Source organism: Choloepus didactylus, chromosome 10 (assembly GCF_015220235.1).
Source record: "Choloepus didactylus isolate mChoDid1 chromosome 10, mChoDid1.pri, whole genome shotgun sequence".
Taxonomy (NCBI): domain Eukaryota; kingdom Metazoa; phylum Chordata; class Mammalia; order Pilosa; family Megalonychidae; genus Choloepus; species Choloepus didactylus.
The window spans coordinates 130096557-130113553 of record NC_051316.1 but is presented as its reverse complement, the minus strand read 5'-3'; the positions used below and the strand labels follow the sequence as shown (position 1 = coordinate 130113553).

At 57.2% G+C, this 16997-nt stretch overlaps 1 protein-coding gene across 7 annotated transcripts in view; it reads right to left on the bottom strand.

The window, feature by feature from the left end:
* The window catches only part of SEC16A (SEC16 homolog A, endoplasmic reticulum export factor), a 33507-nt gene extending 24165 nt beyond the window's left edge, over window positions 1–9342 (bottom strand). For 3 of the 7 annotated variants that reach the window (XM_037796937.1, XM_037796939.1, XM_037796944.1), the window contains exons 1-2: window positions 8710–8879; window positions 924–4579 (exon numbers count right to left, since the gene is read on the bottom strand). In XM_037796937.1, the coding sequence (XP_037652865.1) occupies window positions 924–4511 (3588 nt within the window). In that variant the 5' untranslated portion in view covers window positions 4512–4579; window positions 8710–8879. Of the gene's footprint in view, window positions 1–923; window positions 4580–8709; window positions 8880–9138 lie in introns of those variants that run through there. The other 4 variants (XM_037796941.1, XM_037796943.1, XM_037796938.1 and 1 more) reach the window with 4 other exon arrangements.
* Window positions 9343–16997: the final 7655 nt, after the last annotated feature.

The following is a 16997-nucleotide window of genomic DNA, read 5'->3' as shown; positions in this document are numbered from 1 at the left end:
GAGATGTGTAACCTCACTGTTCGCATGTCTAGGGAAGGCGCAGCCCCCTCCCTGGGCAGCAGCCTCAGCCCCGGCCTCCCAGAACAGCCCCTCTGCTCTTGCTGCTTCCCGCAGTCCCGTGGGCCAACCCCACTCGGCTCTGGGCAGAGCATGACACTGGTTTACAAACTTCACGTTCCCCCATGACTCTACTTCGGACGACCTTGCGTGACACAGGATCAGGGGCTAGCAGTGGTGAAAAGCGGGTGACAATCAGCACGTCCTCCTGGACTGTACCTTCAAGCGATTGCAGGATTAAATAGAACATAACTTAAACAGCATTTGTGAGCTGTGTCACATGAAGAGGGGCATTAAAAGGTTTTCTGTGCTAACACGGCAGAGGCTTCCCTGGCTGGGCCGCTGGACGCCCCGCCCGCCCGGGAGACGCTCACAGGATGCCACCTGCCTGAGCCGCTGCGCTGGGCGCCTCTGCCGCCACAGCTGTTTCCTCTAAACCTGCCTATTCGGAAGAAAGTCCTTTCTTCAGAGTAGACTTAAAAGAAACCAGTTATCATGTTGTTTCTTGTGTTGGTTTTTTGATATCAAAACCACACATGACTACGCTGGTTTCCCAAGTGTGCAACCCTGAGCTCTAGTTCTGCAGAGCGCCAACTGGTGTCACTGGAAGCAAAGGCTCTTTTTGTCGTCTCAGCTGGGGGGTGCAAGCAGGTAGGGTAGGCAGTTCAACATGTCACCATGTGCCACGGACCTCCAAGGGACGGGGTGTACCCTGCAAGGCAGGCTCTGTGGCTGGGGAGTACTTCTGTCGTGAAGCGTTAATACATGCCGTGGGATTGCGGATCCCTTTGGAACTGAAGGGAAACACACCCAAAAGCAAGAGGAAAAGAACATGGGCTTAAAAAAAGAGGACTGCTCTGCCCTACCTGGTAGTAGAAGGAAGCCACCCCTGGATCCGGCAGGTACACTGAGGGGTACGGAGGCTGGTACGCGTCGTAGAGGGGTCTGTAGTAATAGTAGGACAAGTCCTGGGGTGGCGGGCCCAACATGCTCGGAGGCGTCAGGTGCTGCCACGGCTGCTCTGACCGCCCGGCAGCCTGGCTCGAGCTGGAGGACACAACCGACGCGCTGGACGACCGAGGTGGCCGAGGCAGCAGCTGCTGACCAGTGTCGGCCGGGCCTGGACTTGCTGGCTGCTGGGCCAGGGGGGTCCGTGGCTGCCCTTGTGCTGGAGGGCCTCCTGGACTGGAAGATTCTGGAAACACAGCTTTGGGCGCTTGTGGGGAAGAGGTCCGTTGCTGAGGAGGCCCTGCTTCTCGCTGGGCTCCTTCGAGTTCCTTTTGCTCCTGTGTGTCTTGCATCACCTGTTGGTAGAAATGGCCTGGGTCACGCACCCCAGGCCCGGGGGGTCTGGGCTGACCAGCAACAGTCTGCTGAGCAGCGGCTGGGCCATCAGAATGGGATGGACTACACATGCTCACAGGATTCTCCCAAGTCCGATTTAACGTGAAGTCTAGGGCTCCAGGAACGTCTTCCTGAGCGCTGGCGTGGTCTGCCTTCTCGTCGGGTACCAAGGTGCTGTTCGCAGGAGGTACTAACAGCACACCTGTGCCTCCAGCAGGGCTAGGAACAAACTCAGGGAGAACGTTCTCTGCATTCTGACTCTGCTGACTTCTGGGCACCAAGTTCGTAGGAACTGGGTGAGATGGCGGCTGGACCAGCAAATTGGCAGGCTGATTAGAAACCATTTCAGGAGTACCAGAAGCTTGGGGAAAACTACTTTGGACAAGAGACTGAGGCAAAGGCGCACTGAGGAGTGAGCCGGCCGGAATCCCAGACAAGAGAACCTTCTCTGCAGAATCCCCACAGAGCGCCCAACCGCTTGGTGCAGCTTTATCCCCGACCAGAGCTTCTTTCCAGGACCGACTCTTCTCGCTATGATTCGGTAAAGACATGGAAACATTAATGGGCTGAGCCAAATTGTAGCTCTGATCAGGCTGGGCAATCAGGACCGGTTGATTCTGCAAAGACTCAGTGGGCGGTGAGGATAATAAACTGGCGTAACCAGAACTTGCCTGAGATTGAAAGGCCTCCTCTTCTCCCATCTTGGGAGGATTCTCGAGGTTTTCCGAAGCACCGGGACCATCTCGGTTCTGGAGAGGGGGAGTGGAGCTTGGCTTAGGCGACTGGCGACTGGCCATGCCCTCTTCTGGAGGCTGAATCACTTCTGAGGGCTGAGGTTTCACAGGTACATAAAGTGCAGGAGCAGCTGGGGCGAGAAGGACATTGCCTCCAAAATCGGGCAGCTCGTTCTGCGCCCACAGAGTCGTGGCTGGGCTCTCACACTTCACAGCTCCCTGGGCCCGGGCAGAGGACCTTTTCTCAGGAGCCAGAAGCACAGTTTCCAAAGGCAGGCCCCCTGTGTGCAGAGCTGTGGTAGGCGGCAGAGGGCACCCCTGGGGCGTGAAGAGGGTCTCCATGTTGTCTGGTGGCTGTTCCAGGTTACCAGGGCAGGTGTCGGGCGGCGCGGCAGGTGGTTTTTGCTTCTTCTGGCAGGCACGGGTCCCCCTCACTTCACCCACCATGTTGGCACGATCTGCCTCAACTGGTTTTACCCCAACTAGGTGGGATTTCACTGGTTCAAAAGAACTATTTGCACTTGTCTGGAATATTCCGGTAGGTTTCGGAGGACTTGGTGTCGAGGGCTGGGACTGACTGTTGCAGTAATTTGGGCTCGCCATGGTGTCATCAGTCTCACCTCCCACGGGAGAAGAATCGATCTGCTTATAAAAACTACCTGAAGTCTCTTCGGGTTTTCCGGCTTCTTGCTGAATAAACGTGCCTGGCAATTCTTGGGGTCTGGTTGAACTGGGAAGACCTCTGTGGCTTTTGCTGCTGTAGCCGGATGACACACTATCAGACCGCACGGGATGCGGCACTGTGTCGGGGGCCTCAAGATTTGGGCTGCCCCCACCAGTAAGGCCCCCGGCATCATGCTTGGCAACGGCTGGTCCAGGCAGTGGCCCAGATCTGAACGGCTCACTCAGGGAGAAAGGGTTCAAACCCAGGGGCTCACTTGGCAGAACTTCCTGGTTCTGAAGGAACTCTAAGTTCTCCACGTTCTCACAGTGTAGTCCAATGGTGCAAGGCACCCCTGCACTTGCCGTGTCCCCCCACATATCAACAGCAGCGTTTTTAGGGGCTTGTTTATCATGGTGGCTGTCTGCAGGAGGAGGAAAATATGGCGGCAAGTCTCCTCCCTGCTGCATGGTCTCGCTGTTGGATCCTTTAAGAAAGGCCTGGTAAATGCCACCTGCTCCCAGGGGACGGCCAAGTCCAGGGTTGTGTGAGAAGCCATCAAAGTCAGGTTTACCGACCAAGCCTGTTTTTTCTGCAGGAAGATTCTCCTCATTTTCTGTCTCCCCGCCTTGGAAAAACACCGAGAGTGCTCCCGAACCTGCTGCTGGCTGGGCGCGGCTGACCCCGGCCCCCTGAGGGTAGTGCGAATGGTTTTCTGGGCCATTTCCCTGAGCCAGAGCATCTGTGGGAACAGGCTCTGACAGGTGCACCCTATTCTCCCCTGGATTCTGCCTAAACTCTGGGCCTGCCCACAGGTTCCCAACTGTGGGACTCTGCCCGAACGCGCTGTAGGGATCGAAGCTCTTTGCTGAGTGGTTTCCACTCTGCAGGTCAGCCTCCTCGCTTCTCTCATCACCGGCCCAGGGTCCTGGTAAAGAACCGAGGGAGTTGTGCTGCTCATGGACAGGGGCCTGATGCCCAGCAGACTGAAGGGAAAAGTAAGCAATGCCGGGCACCTGAGGCACCGCGTTTTGAACGGGCCCTTCCGGGGAGGGTGGGTACTGCTGGCCTAGGGGCTGTGGACTTCCCTGAACCGGCCCCCATGGGTCTGGCAATTGCTGATGATGTGGAGGGAAGAACGAGGGGGCCGCTGGAGTTGCAGTGCTGTCGGGTGGGTTCTGCCTCTGAAGGGGTCTGTCAGGCCCAGGTGCACCCCCCTGAGGATGACCCCCATGGGAACCGTCAGGGCCCAGCCCTGGGGTATACTGAGCAGGATGTGGCGCAGTCTGTACTGCTGGCTCGGAGCTGGGACCTGTGCCTGGGCTCCTGGTCATCAAAGGCCCAGGCGGACTGGCATCTGCTCTGGGCTGTGAAAACGGTCTCGGCAAAGGCTCGTGTGGTCCTTGAGGGTGACCCCTGGCTTCTGTGAGAGGCGCAGGTGGACCAGGACACTGAGAAAACGCCGGCGGGGATGGGCCTTGCATAATGGGTGGGCTGCTTTTGGATAAGCCGCCCAGTGATGTATTCTGGAGCGCCTGCCTGCTGAAAGCAAACGGATCCGTTACCGGCTGCAATGGGCAAGTCATGGGAGCCACAGGTGCGCTGCCGTTCACCCGTCTTCTGTAGGGGCTGTTAGACCAAAACAGGCTCTGAGGGTTGCCCGCTGGGGGTGGTCCGACCACTCCTGATGGCGCTGCCTGCGGCGGGGGCTGCATGGTTTACTTCTTGAAAAATTAGATGCTGCTCGCAGAAGAAACAGAATGCAGGTTTTCCTTAATTTGAACTGAAAAAAGAAAAACAAAAAATTAGCATAAAACCCAGATATTCAAAGTTCTAGCAGCAGTGAGGAAAACAAAGAGAAAAGAAAAGACTGAAAATGATTCTGAGTCATTTAAAGGCTGAGGAGCACAACCATATACAAAGCACGCCCCCCGCCAACACCAGCAGAGGACATCCGTCCTTGAGGTATCCCAGGGAGCACGGTGAGGGAGAAGACAGGCTGAGAGCACGGGGTGGGGAAGCAGAAACTGCTGGGCCTCGAGCTAATGAGGGGCTCTGGACAGTCCCTGCCCTCTCTGGGACTCGGCGACGTAACCGCTCGACATCTGCATGGATGCCCTCGCAGAATGGCAGGAATACGGCAGAATCCGACGGCCAGGCTAGTGCACGACCACGTATACAGTTCCTATAAATTACCCTATAAATTATCACCAGACCCAGAAAAACTCAGCTCATCTATTAAGATAGAAAAACTGCATATCATACTTTCCATACAGGTTAATTTTAAATCTTGGAACGGCAACAAAAGCTTAAAATCCACTCTTCCATGTTCTTCAATGAAAGAGCATTATAAAGTACAGAGTAATAAAGCCACCAAATAAGCATCTGGCATGAATTCATCTAAAATGCCATCTATCCCACCATGTGAAATACCTTATTTTTTTACACTGTGACTGGTTTAAGGTTTGAAAATTTCACTAGCAAAATAAGGCTGTCCCTGACCACTGGAGTTGTAATGACTCTGCCTGGAATGAAATGCCCAAGTAAACTTAGAGAAGCTTTAAAACTGACCGACTTGCAGCTTTCTTCACAAAGGCCTAAAGGTGGAAGCCACCTGAGTGCCTATCAACAAATTAAAGGACCAACCCAATATGGTTCGTGCTACAACGTGGACGAACCTCGAAGACATCACGCTGAGTGAAGTCGGACACAAAGGACAGATACTGGTGATTCCTCTTACATTTCTAAGTATTTCACCTTAGAATAAGCAAATCGATAGAGACAGAAAACAGAATAGTAGTTATCAGGGGAGGAAAGAGGGAGTTATTGCTAAATGGGTAAAAGTTTTGGTTTGAGATGATGAAAAGTCTGCAGATAGACAGTGGCGAAAAATAAACGTATTGTCAAGGTACTTAATGTCAAAGAATTGTCCACTTAGAACAGTTAAAAATGTTTATGTTATGTATATTTCACCACAATTAAAGCAAATACAATTAATTTTTTAAAAATTGAACCACCTGAGATGATTCCAAAATTTTCAGCAACAGCCAGAATGCCGACAAACCTCTTATAGAAAACAAAGAGGGAAGAGATCCACATTACAGTGTTTGTTGTTTGTTACATAAAATGCAACAAGTACAATCCCGAAGAGCAAAGCTTTAAGCTTTATGTACGTAAACACACACACACACACATTTTTTCGAACCTAGACTTTTAACGCAAAGCCCAAGTACTCTATCCTTAAAAAGTCCTTTTCTTTGCCTCTCTAGCACAACCTGCACAAACAAACCAAAGAGAAAACTTTCTAAGGGGGAGCTCCAGGGAAGAACTTGGAGTTCAAACAACACATTTTTACAGATGTCCTCCTGATACTTGAATAAAAGCAGCAGCTTCCTATGCCTACCGGGAGGCTAGTCCCATCAACGTGTTAACCAACAGGCCCCGTCCCAGGCCCCCAGGGGACCCTCCGTGACTGCCAAGCACCTCAAAATCCACTCACATGTAATGGACTCTGTTAAAAACAGCATCCAGGGCTTCCCTGGGGTCAGTTTTATACGGACTTGAAGTGGGACAAGCAGGGCCCCTCCCTAACACCTGCTGTCTGGGAACCTGCTCCACTCAGGTACCCAGCTGCAGCAGCACAACTGGACGCAGTGGACACCTCCGCCCCGGGAAACGCAGGGAAACGCCAGGAAACGCGGCCACTGGGAGAAATGGAGGCTTCTGAGGACGCTGTCCAGGATGTGGGCTGCCTCCTGGGAAGGCTTCGCCAGAGGACCCTTAACCATTCTAAGTGGGTTTTTTATTTAAACAACAACAAAGGAGTGTGGGCCTAGAGGATTTGTTTACCCAGATGTCACTGTGAGAACAGGAAGGCAAGACTGGGGGACATGCTCAATTACTTGGGGCACGTTGCTTCTCTTTTGGACACTCAGTTTCTTCATCTATAAAATGAGAGAATCAATCAGATGATTTTCCTAAGGTCCTTCCGGATTTAACCTTCCAAGATTCTACGCACACTGGATTCTGGGTGCCCTAATCCCAACTGCTATTTAATAGACAGATCATAGAATCTAAATTTCCCAGCTCTATACATAAAGGTTTTTTAGTTGCAGAAACTTTCCTAAAATTGTTTTCTTGACTCTGCTGGACTAAGAACTGTTTTATAAAGAAACACTATCACTTTACTACAAAGTAGCACCCTCCCTGCCCCCAGCTCCCAATGGAGAGCTTTTTAGCAATATGCCAATTTCAAATGGAACATTATTCTTTTGCTCCTTTTTCTCTATTCACCAGCAGAAAAACAATGCAACTGCATACTATTTACCTCGTGGCCATAAGGAATTTTATTCTGTAGAATAAGTCATTCTGCAACCTCAAGTGATCTAACTTTTAAAAAAGCAGCTGTTTCAAAAAGACCACTGATCTTGAAAATACATTATTCATCAACCTAGCTCTCCAATTAAACTGACCTGCATCTATGTGAAATACTTAAGCACATCCTGTTTTAGGACAAATTTCTGGCTACTGAACTGAGATATTTAAAACACAGGCACACCCTCTTCTCCCAACACCTCTGCCCTCAAGCTGCAAATGGGTAAATCACCAGAAGCACCATGAACCCTGGCTGTCTGCCGACAGGACACGACAATCTCTCTCATGCTGGCTGCAAAAGGGACACCCTCATTAGACTACTGGGATACCTGATGAGTAGCAGATACAAAAACACCATAAACTGCTGATCAAATACGCTCAGGTGCTCCAAAGGACTCCCTGACACCCATGAAAGATGTTTACAGAAGAAGGAACCACATTAAAATTCACTCACTATCTTAAAGGAAACTTGCTGTGCAATTTCAGGAATTTCTATAGTAACTGCTATTAAGGTAAATGAGTCCAGGGAACAAGAAAGAAACACTATTTTGCCTCTTGTCTTATCAGAATCCTAAGAAAGGGCATAGTCAAAAAAAGAAAAATACTGCAGGGAAGCTGCATAAACTTGCAAAAGTATCACTCTAGGAACAACTGTGATTTCTTGCTTCTTGGTGTCATATTGGTGGGAGGGGTGAGAACCACCTATTCCAAAGGAAATCTTGATAAGCAATCCATGCCCAACCTACAAGCCATTCAAAGTGTTAAATGAAGCAGCAAAAACAGGTTAAAAAGGCTTTGATGTTTGATTTACACATTCTTCTCCCCCTCTCCCATGTGAGACAGAGGCATCTACCTCTGTAGCAACATCTGGATCACCCCATCAGGAAATTACAAACAGCACTAACAATGCTGCTTCTTGGTTCAAATGCACCCACCTCAGCACCAGCACTGCTAAGTAAAAATGCTTCAACCCATGACGGCAAAACATCTTCAGATCCTTTTTAAAGCAAAGGAAGAACTAGCTGTTAAATAAATTTAAGAGTTTCTACTTTGTAAAGAGTTGCAGGTTCCTCGTGGGATGTTTGGCTTCTTTTCCAAGAATTCTAACACAAGCCAGTAAAGGCCACCGTCGCTAAGACAACCGTCAAACCAGCTAGGCCCGACACGCGCTCGCGAAGGGCCCCGTAGTGTATTTCAGGTCCACGTCGATCTCTCCTGGGACTCCGTAAGCTCAGCCCCACAGCCGCTGGGGAGAGAGTCCACAGAGATGCAGAAGGCGACCGGCCGGGCCGCAGCAGCACCTGCGCCACGCACCTGCCAGGGTGGGCTGCTCACAGCGCCCGGGCCGGGACCCTCCCGACTCCGCCTCGGCAGCCCCCGGCCCCGCGGAGCCCCGTCGCCCCGGCCTGACCCTCCCAGGGGCCGCCCGCTCGGGGCCCGGCCCACCCGGCCTCCTCCCCTCCGCCCGGCCCGGCCGCTCCGCAGCCTCGCCCCGGCCGGCGGACCCCCCCAACCCCCGGCCCGCGCTCGCCGCCTCACCGGCTCGGCGCAGGGCAGCCGAGGCCGGCGCCCGGCCGGTCCTCAGCAACCCCGGGGCCGGCCCCTCAGGAGCCGCGGGGGAAAGCCACCCCAGCGGTTGCCACCAGCGCAGACACAGAAGCTTCAGCAGCCATCTTGGCATATCCGGCTCCGCGCGCCGGAGCCGCCGCGTCGCCGACGTGTCCCGCACGGCGTCAGCGCGCACCCCGCCCCCGCCGCCCTGCCCCTCGCCCCGCCCCTGCCGTCGCGGCCTTGCCTTGCACCAATCCCTCAACGCCCGCCCCTTCGCCCCGCCCATCACCACGCGCCCCGCCCCCGCCGGCTGCCGTCCCGCCCCCATCGCCCCACCCACCGCCACCACGCCCCTCGCCTTCGCCCCGCCCCCTCACCGCCCCCACAGACTGCGGCCCCGCTCCGCCCCTCGCCCACCTGCCCGCCCTGGCAGGGCCGGGGATGCCCCGGGATGTCGCCTTGCTTATGTCGGCTTCTTCCTCTAGCTTTTCCTCTGGTAAAGGGGAGACAAGAGACCCCCAAGGGACGAGTCAGGCCAGAACGACCGACGCCAGTAGGTCCACCAGGAATGGCTCCTCCCGGCCAAGCCGCGAACCTCAGCGAGGGCCACGACGCAGGCGCGTTCCTTGAAGCCTTCGGTTGGAACCGAACGCTTGGACAGTCGGGAAGGAAACGCGCATGCGCCCCGTCCACCACGCGCCTGGGACAATCGAAGGCGGCGGCGCCGGCCGCGCATGCGCACCGCGCCGGGTACCTGGTCGCGGCGGTCCGGGCTTCCAGATCCTCATCCGCCCTCGGCGGTCGGTGATAACTAACTTTTGCTCAGCGTGTTGCGGTTTACTAAACGCCTTCTCGTTCGGCGCGTGGTTTGTCCCTCGAAGTCCCGGAACGGAAGCAGGGCGTCCCGTCCAAGCTGCGGAGAGCTGCACCGGCGCCGAGCGCGGCTGCGGGGCGCCCGGCCGCTCCCAGACCCTGGGGACTCGTCCTGCCTGCCCCTCGCGCCATCGCCGCCGCCGCCACCGCGGCTCAGGCCATGTGCACTTCCCTCCCGGAGTCACTGGCCCCCGCGGCTGCAGCCTCTCCGTCCGCGCCGGGGGGCGAGACCGCCACTCTCGCCGTCGCTCCTGTGCGCGCCTCCCGGGGGTCCCCTCCAGTCCTTCCCCTCGGCCCCCCACCCCTGCTGGTCACCTCCCGTGCCCCCTTCATGTGCCCCCAGAGGGCCCCAGGTTCCTCAGTTGTGTCCCCTAAACGGCAGCGCCCCCATCGCTTGTGCCCCGTGGTCGGAGGGCAGGGACGAGGCGGCTTCCCCAGGACCCCCACCCGTGACCACTGAGTATTTGTGTCGAATAGGGGGGGTACCAAGCCTGTCCCCAGCGCCTTCGGGCCAGGCACCAGCTCAGCCTCCTGTGGCATGACTCGGTGGAAGGGCGGGAACTGCAATTTGTATCCTCATTTTCCAGATGAGAAAACGGAGCTGGGCGGGTGAGAAGAGGCCAACCAAGCACGGCCCACTCACCTGCGCTCCTGGCCCGGCTTGCACCCCGCTCCTTCGGGAGGGCAGGAAGGGCGCATCACCCCGCGGCCATCCTCCCTGTGGCGTTGCGGCGGCGGCTGAGGCCTGCCCTGGGCGGGAAGGCACCCTGGTCGCCGGTGAGGCCCAGAGGCCGTGGAAGCTGGGGCGGGAGCCGCCACACTGTCGGGGCCCCAGGCGGCCAGGGATGGCGTCTGACGTGGCCCCACAGGCCGCTCTGCTAAGCTAACATTTGCCTTTCAGGAACCAAGTCCCCACCTGTGTAAACACAGAGCTAGGGAACCCCTGGGAGGGCTCGGTCCTGGCCCCACTGGCAGAGGCAACGGGGACAGCAGCCCCAGCACACCTGCCCAGCTTCCTGCCCTGGGGTCAGCGCACCCCAGCCCGGCAGCTGCCAGCCCCAGCAGGCACCTCCTTGGAGAGAGGGGTCGCTGTCAGGCCTGCTGAGAGACTGGGTGTACAAGTAAGTGGACGGTGACTTGGAAACCCTGGCCAGTGACCTGCAGCCAGCAGTGCAGGGGCTGCCCTGCCTACAGTAAACATCCTGGGAAGTCACAACCTCATTCCTGTGACAGTCGACCCCAGAAGAGCCAGGACTTGATTGATAACTGACAGCTTCCCTCATTTTTCCAACCTAAGACCCACTGGAGAAAGCCAGATCCACTCCCCTTACCCATCACACGGGATGCCCCCTCCCAATCAGCCGCCCCCAGCCTCCGAGCACCCAGCCTCCCGCCAGGGCCCACTGTAAAGCTTCCCCACTCCCCTGCCTGCGGGGAGTGACAGTGGGTGCCACCCTTGCTGTAGGAAGCTTGGATAAGCAGCCTTTCCATACTCTGAAAGAGGGGAAGCACCCAGCCCCAGGGCTCCCCACTCTGGTCTCGAGTTGGTGGAGAGCCCAAGGGCGGGCGCCTGTGTTGTCCAGCCCTGCCCAGGGCAAAGGCCAGGCCTCTGCTGGAGCCGTCCCTGGGGCAGGCATGTTAGGGACCCAGCGTTGGGCTTGTGGGAAAGCCGCCCATCAGCTGCCCTCTCCACTGCCCCATCTCCCTTGTCAGAACTCCTCAGATCTGCTGCTGTCCACAGTTAGCACCCTGGCGTGGAGCAGAGAGTTCCTGGGCCCTGCAGCGAGATCTGGGACCTCCAGGCCCTGCAGTTCCGGGCCTGAGAGTCACAGACATTTCACTTAAGGCCCAGCACGAAGATGCTGCCAGTCCCTCATCAAGCAGGACGAGCACCTGGGCAATTCGGGACTGGAGGGGGTGCTGGGGTGGCCTGGGACCTGGGGGTGGTGCTGAGGGCAGAGCGTGCAGGGGGCCCATGCTTTGGAGGGGCCTCATCCTTGGGGGCCACCATTCCTCCTGATGACTTTCTTCCCTTTGTCTGGAATAGTCTTTCCTCTCTCCTTTCCCCCAAACTCTCCCCATCATCCTTGAAGGCTAGGCTCAAATGTCACCACTTCCCTGAAGCCCCCCAGGTGCCTCAGGCCGAAATCACCGTGAAGTAGCAGCCCTCGTCCCCAGCTCTGTGGTCTCTCCTGTGGATGTATTTTCCAAGGGCTGCAGGACACCAGGCTTCTATGGGCTATGGAGGTGCCAGGGCAGCGGGCAGAGCCTTGGAAACGGGGCCCGGGCCAGACCACCGGCCGTCCCTTGCCGTCATTGCAGCACCTTGTCACCTGGTGAGTTCGATACAGCAGCACAGCCGGCCTCCGCCTTGAGCCTGTGCTGTCCAGCACCACAGCCACTGCCACACGTGGCCACTGAGCACTTGACGTGAGGCTCGTCTGAACTGAGGCAGCTCTTGGTGCAACACACACCAGATTTCTAAGACAACACAGGAAAGGAAGGTGAGAGAACTCATTAGTGATGGTGTTTGGGATCTATTTGGGTTAAATAAAATAGATGAATAAAATTAATTTCACGTGTTTCTTTGTACTTTTTAAAATGTTGCTACTGGGAGATTTAAAATTACTCATGTGGCTGCTGGCAGTGTATTTCTGGGCTGTGTGCGGCTGGCAAGCGGGAAACGGGATCAGGCCTCCCAGCTTGGGGGCTGCCAGGCAGGGCTGGCTGTCTGTGGGCCCCACAGGAGCCATGGGGGGCACAGCCCCAGGGAAGGCAGGTGACCCCGGGGCCACGAGCCTCTGCTCCACTCCTCCCGTGTGCAGTGGCACTGTGAAGAGTGGCCGGCGGTTTGTGGACACGTGAAGGGCAGCCTACTCCATGCTGGCTGCTGTGTTTGGCCCCTGACGTGGATCTTCAGACCTGGGTCCTGAGGCTGGAGGTGCAGGGGAGGGGCTGCCCCCCTCGGTCTGGGAGAGAGGGAGGGGGCACCTCTGTGAGGCAGGGGGGACTGAGCACCCAGGCTGAAAGTGGGTGAGGGCCTCGGGTGGGAGGAGCTGGCAGGGGGGGCTTCCTGAAAGCGGTGGCGGAGGGCTGGGGAGGACGGAGCTGCAGGAGAGGAAGGGGTGGAGGGTCCCCTCCCTCGGGAGAGAGGAGGCCCGGAGGTGGCTGTGTGTGACCCGTTGGGCGGTGTCTGTCTGGCATGCAGGTTGCCGCGCCCCGGCTCAGCCACACACTGGGCAGCTTGGAACAACAGACATTTATCCTCTGCAGTTCTGGGGGCCAGGAGCCCTGAATCGGGGTGCAGGCAGGGCCCAGGAAGGCGCTTCCGTGCCCCCTCCAGCAGCAGATGGGGCCGGCCATCCTCGGCGACCCCCGGCTGGCAGCCGCGTGGCTCCAGTCCCTGCCTGCATCTCCATGTGGGCTTCTCCGCCCTGGCCTCTCCTCTCCTCACAAGGACCCCGGTCCCCGGGCCAGCCCCCGGCCCCTGGGTGGCCTCATCCGAGCTCACCACATCAAAGACCTTGTTCCCATGGAAGGTCACGTTCCTGGGACCGGGGTCCGGGCTTGTACTTTCTTCTGGGGGGACACAGTTCAAGCCGGGACGGGGGCGTGAGCCGTGGCTGGCTCCTGCAGTGTCCAGCTGTGCCAAGAGACCCCCGAGGCCACCTACCAGGTGCCCACCTGGGCGAGTCACCCCAACTCTCTGAGCCCCATTTCCCCTCCTATAAAGAGGGGTGATGCGTGGACTCCTGCCGTATCCCCCCTCCGCCGAGAGCGTCCTGGCACCGTCCTGCAGCACAAATGCGGAGCTGCCTTCACCTCCCCAGGGTCTCGTACCCCGCTGGGCAGAGTGGGGCTCCCACAACATGTCCCTGAATTGCCGAGCAGGCCGACATACGAGGCAATGAGGAAGGCCAAGAGACAGGTAGAAAGCTAGAGGGGTGCCGGACTTCACCAGCCCCAGGGCCTTGATTACAGCAGGAGGAAAAACCTCATGGCGTCCCCTGGGCCACAGCAGGCCTGCAAAACCCAGCGGCCCTCCCTCAGCAGCCCCCGCACACACACTGAAAACCCATCTCACGCCTGGCACCAGGGGAGGAGGTGGTCCTGAGTGGGGGGTGGGCAGCCTCCAGCTGCCGTGAGCTCAGCGAGGGGGGCGTGCCTGGCCCCTGGCTGAGGAGGCTGGGGAGGAGGTGAGAGGACGTCCAGGATGGTTCTGCAGTCGAAAGGAGCAGGAAACCAGAAACAGGGTGATGGGGTGTGGCCAGGGCTGCTGGGTTTGGGGGCTTTGCAGTCCTGCTAAGGGGTCTGTACCAGACTCCAAAAGCAAGAGAAGCCTTCGGGGCCCCTGCAGCCAAGGGCTGACGCGGCGGGCGTAGCTCCCCCCAGGTGTCTCTAGCATGGCTGGGAGGTGGCTGTCTGTCCTCGAGGTGAGAGGCAAGCCTGGGGCTGGGGCGGGGAGAAGCAAGACCTGAGATGACCCCCTGAAAGCAGGTGACCCAGCTGCACCCTCAACTACACCCCAGCTGTACCCCAAGTCCCTGGAGGGGCACAGGCACCCCACAAACATCAGTCAAGTGAATGGACTCAACAGGAAGGTGCGTGATCTGAGCATCAGGAGGGAGGTCTCAGGTGTGGATGTGGCAGCTTGGGGTGGGGGTGGGGGGTGAGGGGGTGGGGAGCAACACCAGGTGCCTTGGCCAAGCCCCTTCTCCCCGAGCCCCAGTTCCCGTGTCTGGAATGCGCTGTGCTTGCCATCCTGTGAGGGGGACCCCGAGAGCAGTTGCAAGCTTGGACCCAGGAGTCAGGCGACCCTGGAGGAGGCACCTCACCTCCTGGAGCCTCAGCTTCCCCATCTGCAAAACGTGGATAGCCCGCTTGTCTCGGGGTGCTTGGCTGCATCAGCGGGGTGCAGACCTAAAGCGGGGAGCTCACTGGGCCCCAGGAAGTCCCACGGGACCCACGGCTCGGCCAAGGCGGGGGAGGCCAGCAGGGGGAGGCAGAGAGCCGCTTCGGGGCGCTGCTCACCGGGTGGGGACGCCCTGAGCCCCTGCCTCCAGGGGACCCCATGGTGGGCACCCCTTAGATGGCCCCCGTGCTCCGGGCTCTGTGCTGGGGGCCTGCTGGCCCTCCACCCCGGCCCACGGAGACCCCCACCAGAGTGGACAGGACCCTGTCCCTGCAGCACGGGCCCGACACACGCCTGTTGTTTTCCCCCCATTTTACAGACAAGGAAACTGGGGTTGGGAGGGAGTAAGTCGCTTACTTCAGGCTACACGCTTTTCCAAGACTCATTTTTCAAAATGAAGGAATTCCAAAGCAGGGTGATTAAAGCTCTAGTACGATGGGAACGTTTACCTGCCCCCCCCCACACACACGCGTCTTAACAGTTTACATTAGGGTGGTGGCTTCGTTGTAATTGATGAGAGAATATTGCAATTGTATGTAATTGTATATAATTTACATTAGGGTCACTGGGTTATGCAGTCCTGTGGTTCTTTTATTTTAAAATGTTTATTCTACTCACTTGTATACCACCTAAAAATTTCCCATGTTTATCACATTCAAATAAATAAGTCAGTGCCATTAGTGCCACCATTCCCACTATCATCACCAAAACTTTTCCATTACTCCAAATTGAAACTCTGTACAAGTTAAGCAAAAACGCCCTTTTGAACATTCACAGTAACAACAACAGCCACCATTTTTGAGTCTTTACTAACGTGCCAGGCCCCGCACCAGAAGCTTTAATGCTTGTGCTCTTACAGAATCCACGCAGGCAGCAGGCCCCAGGCAGGCGCCGCGAAACTCCCCTGCACGCCGAGGACGCCGAGCTTCCAAGATGTTGAATCGCCTCCCACAGCCCGACAGCCACCCAGTGCAAAGGTGAAGGGAAATGACAGGAAAAAACAGGAGGCCCGACAGCACAGCGGGAACCACTGAAGGTCTTCTCCAAAATGGAGATGCTGGAGCAGTGTTTCCCAAAATGCGTACAACGGACTTGAGTCTTAACCTGCAAAATAAGGGTCTGGGTAAACTGGTTTGGGAAACGCTGCTCACGTTAACCATTCTTAGAGACCCATGGCGTGCATGCACACACACATGCACATGCAGGCATTTTAAAGGCTCTGACAAGTCCTGCGATAGAGGATCCTGTTTCACTGTGACCCAGGACATCCCAAGCCCATTGACCTCCCGCCTCCATTTGGAATATCACGATTGTTATGGTCTGTCTGTCTGGCTACAGTGGGGCACTGGGAAGGCGCCCCACTGCTGAGGCCCCCTGCTGAAATACTCTTACAGAAAGTAAGGTAAAGGTGGGGTTGTGCCGGGGCCTGTGTGGGGCCACTCACTGTGAGAACAGCCGCGTGTCCCCTCCAGCGGCAGCTCCCAAGGGCAGGGTGCGGGTCGCTGCTCCGCCAGCAATTTGTCATCAGCATGTGATGAGCTAAGGAGCCGCAATTAGGTTTGCATGATTCTCAGGTATTCTCTCAAAGCAGGGCTTCTAGGTGAAGGAGGCAGGGGCTGATGGCGGCCTGGGGGGCTCAGCCAGGCCTGGCGCTGTCCTCCTGCATCCCGGGCTCCCTCTGGCCCTGGCCTGAGGCTCGCAGCGAGTGCGCCTTGTTTGTTCTCCGGGGTGTCCTTGTGGAGTCTGCATCTGCGTATCCCGTGATATTGGGCGCCGATGCGTGGCCCTCCAAACCAGGACGTGCCGCGAGTGTAAACCGCACACAGGGTTTCCAAGTCGCAGGACAGGACAGAGCCAAGTATCACTAGTCTTGTGCATGGACGGCACGGGGAACTGAGGACAGTTTGGACATCTCGGGCTGAGTAAGATGCACCGGTCCAGTGAACGTCCCGTTTCCTTTTCCTTTTTGAATGTGGTTACTGCAAAATCGAAAGCGGCCTTTGTGGGCCTCGTCAGGTATCCACTGGCCAGTGCTGCTCGGAGTCAGACTCGCGGCACGGAGGAGAGTTCCTGCTCTTCCGAGAGGGATGGAGGCCCACACCCTCACCCCACGCCGCCTACTCTCTGTCCCTGTCTCCCCACCTTCCTTCCCTGCTCCCCTCATCCGCCCACCCACCTCCCCTCCCCCATCACAGATACAGGGTTGAAGGGAGGACCCCTAGGAGATGGGTGGGTGGTGCTTGTGCTGACTTTGTGTTTTGAGAGTTGAAAGCACAGACTCTGGGAAGTGACACCCTGAGGAGGGAAAGAGGTGACAGCTGGGGTACCCTGGCACGGAGAGCTGCTCTTGGGGCATGGGCCCCCCAGGAGATGGCACCTGAAAAGCCACGGGGGCTGGGGCTGAGCCTCGCCCCGAGGGAGTGGCCAGGCCTTCCCTGGGAGGTCTGAGGGGGACGGACAGGGTGGAGGTGGGTGGTCAGGCGGCCCCAGC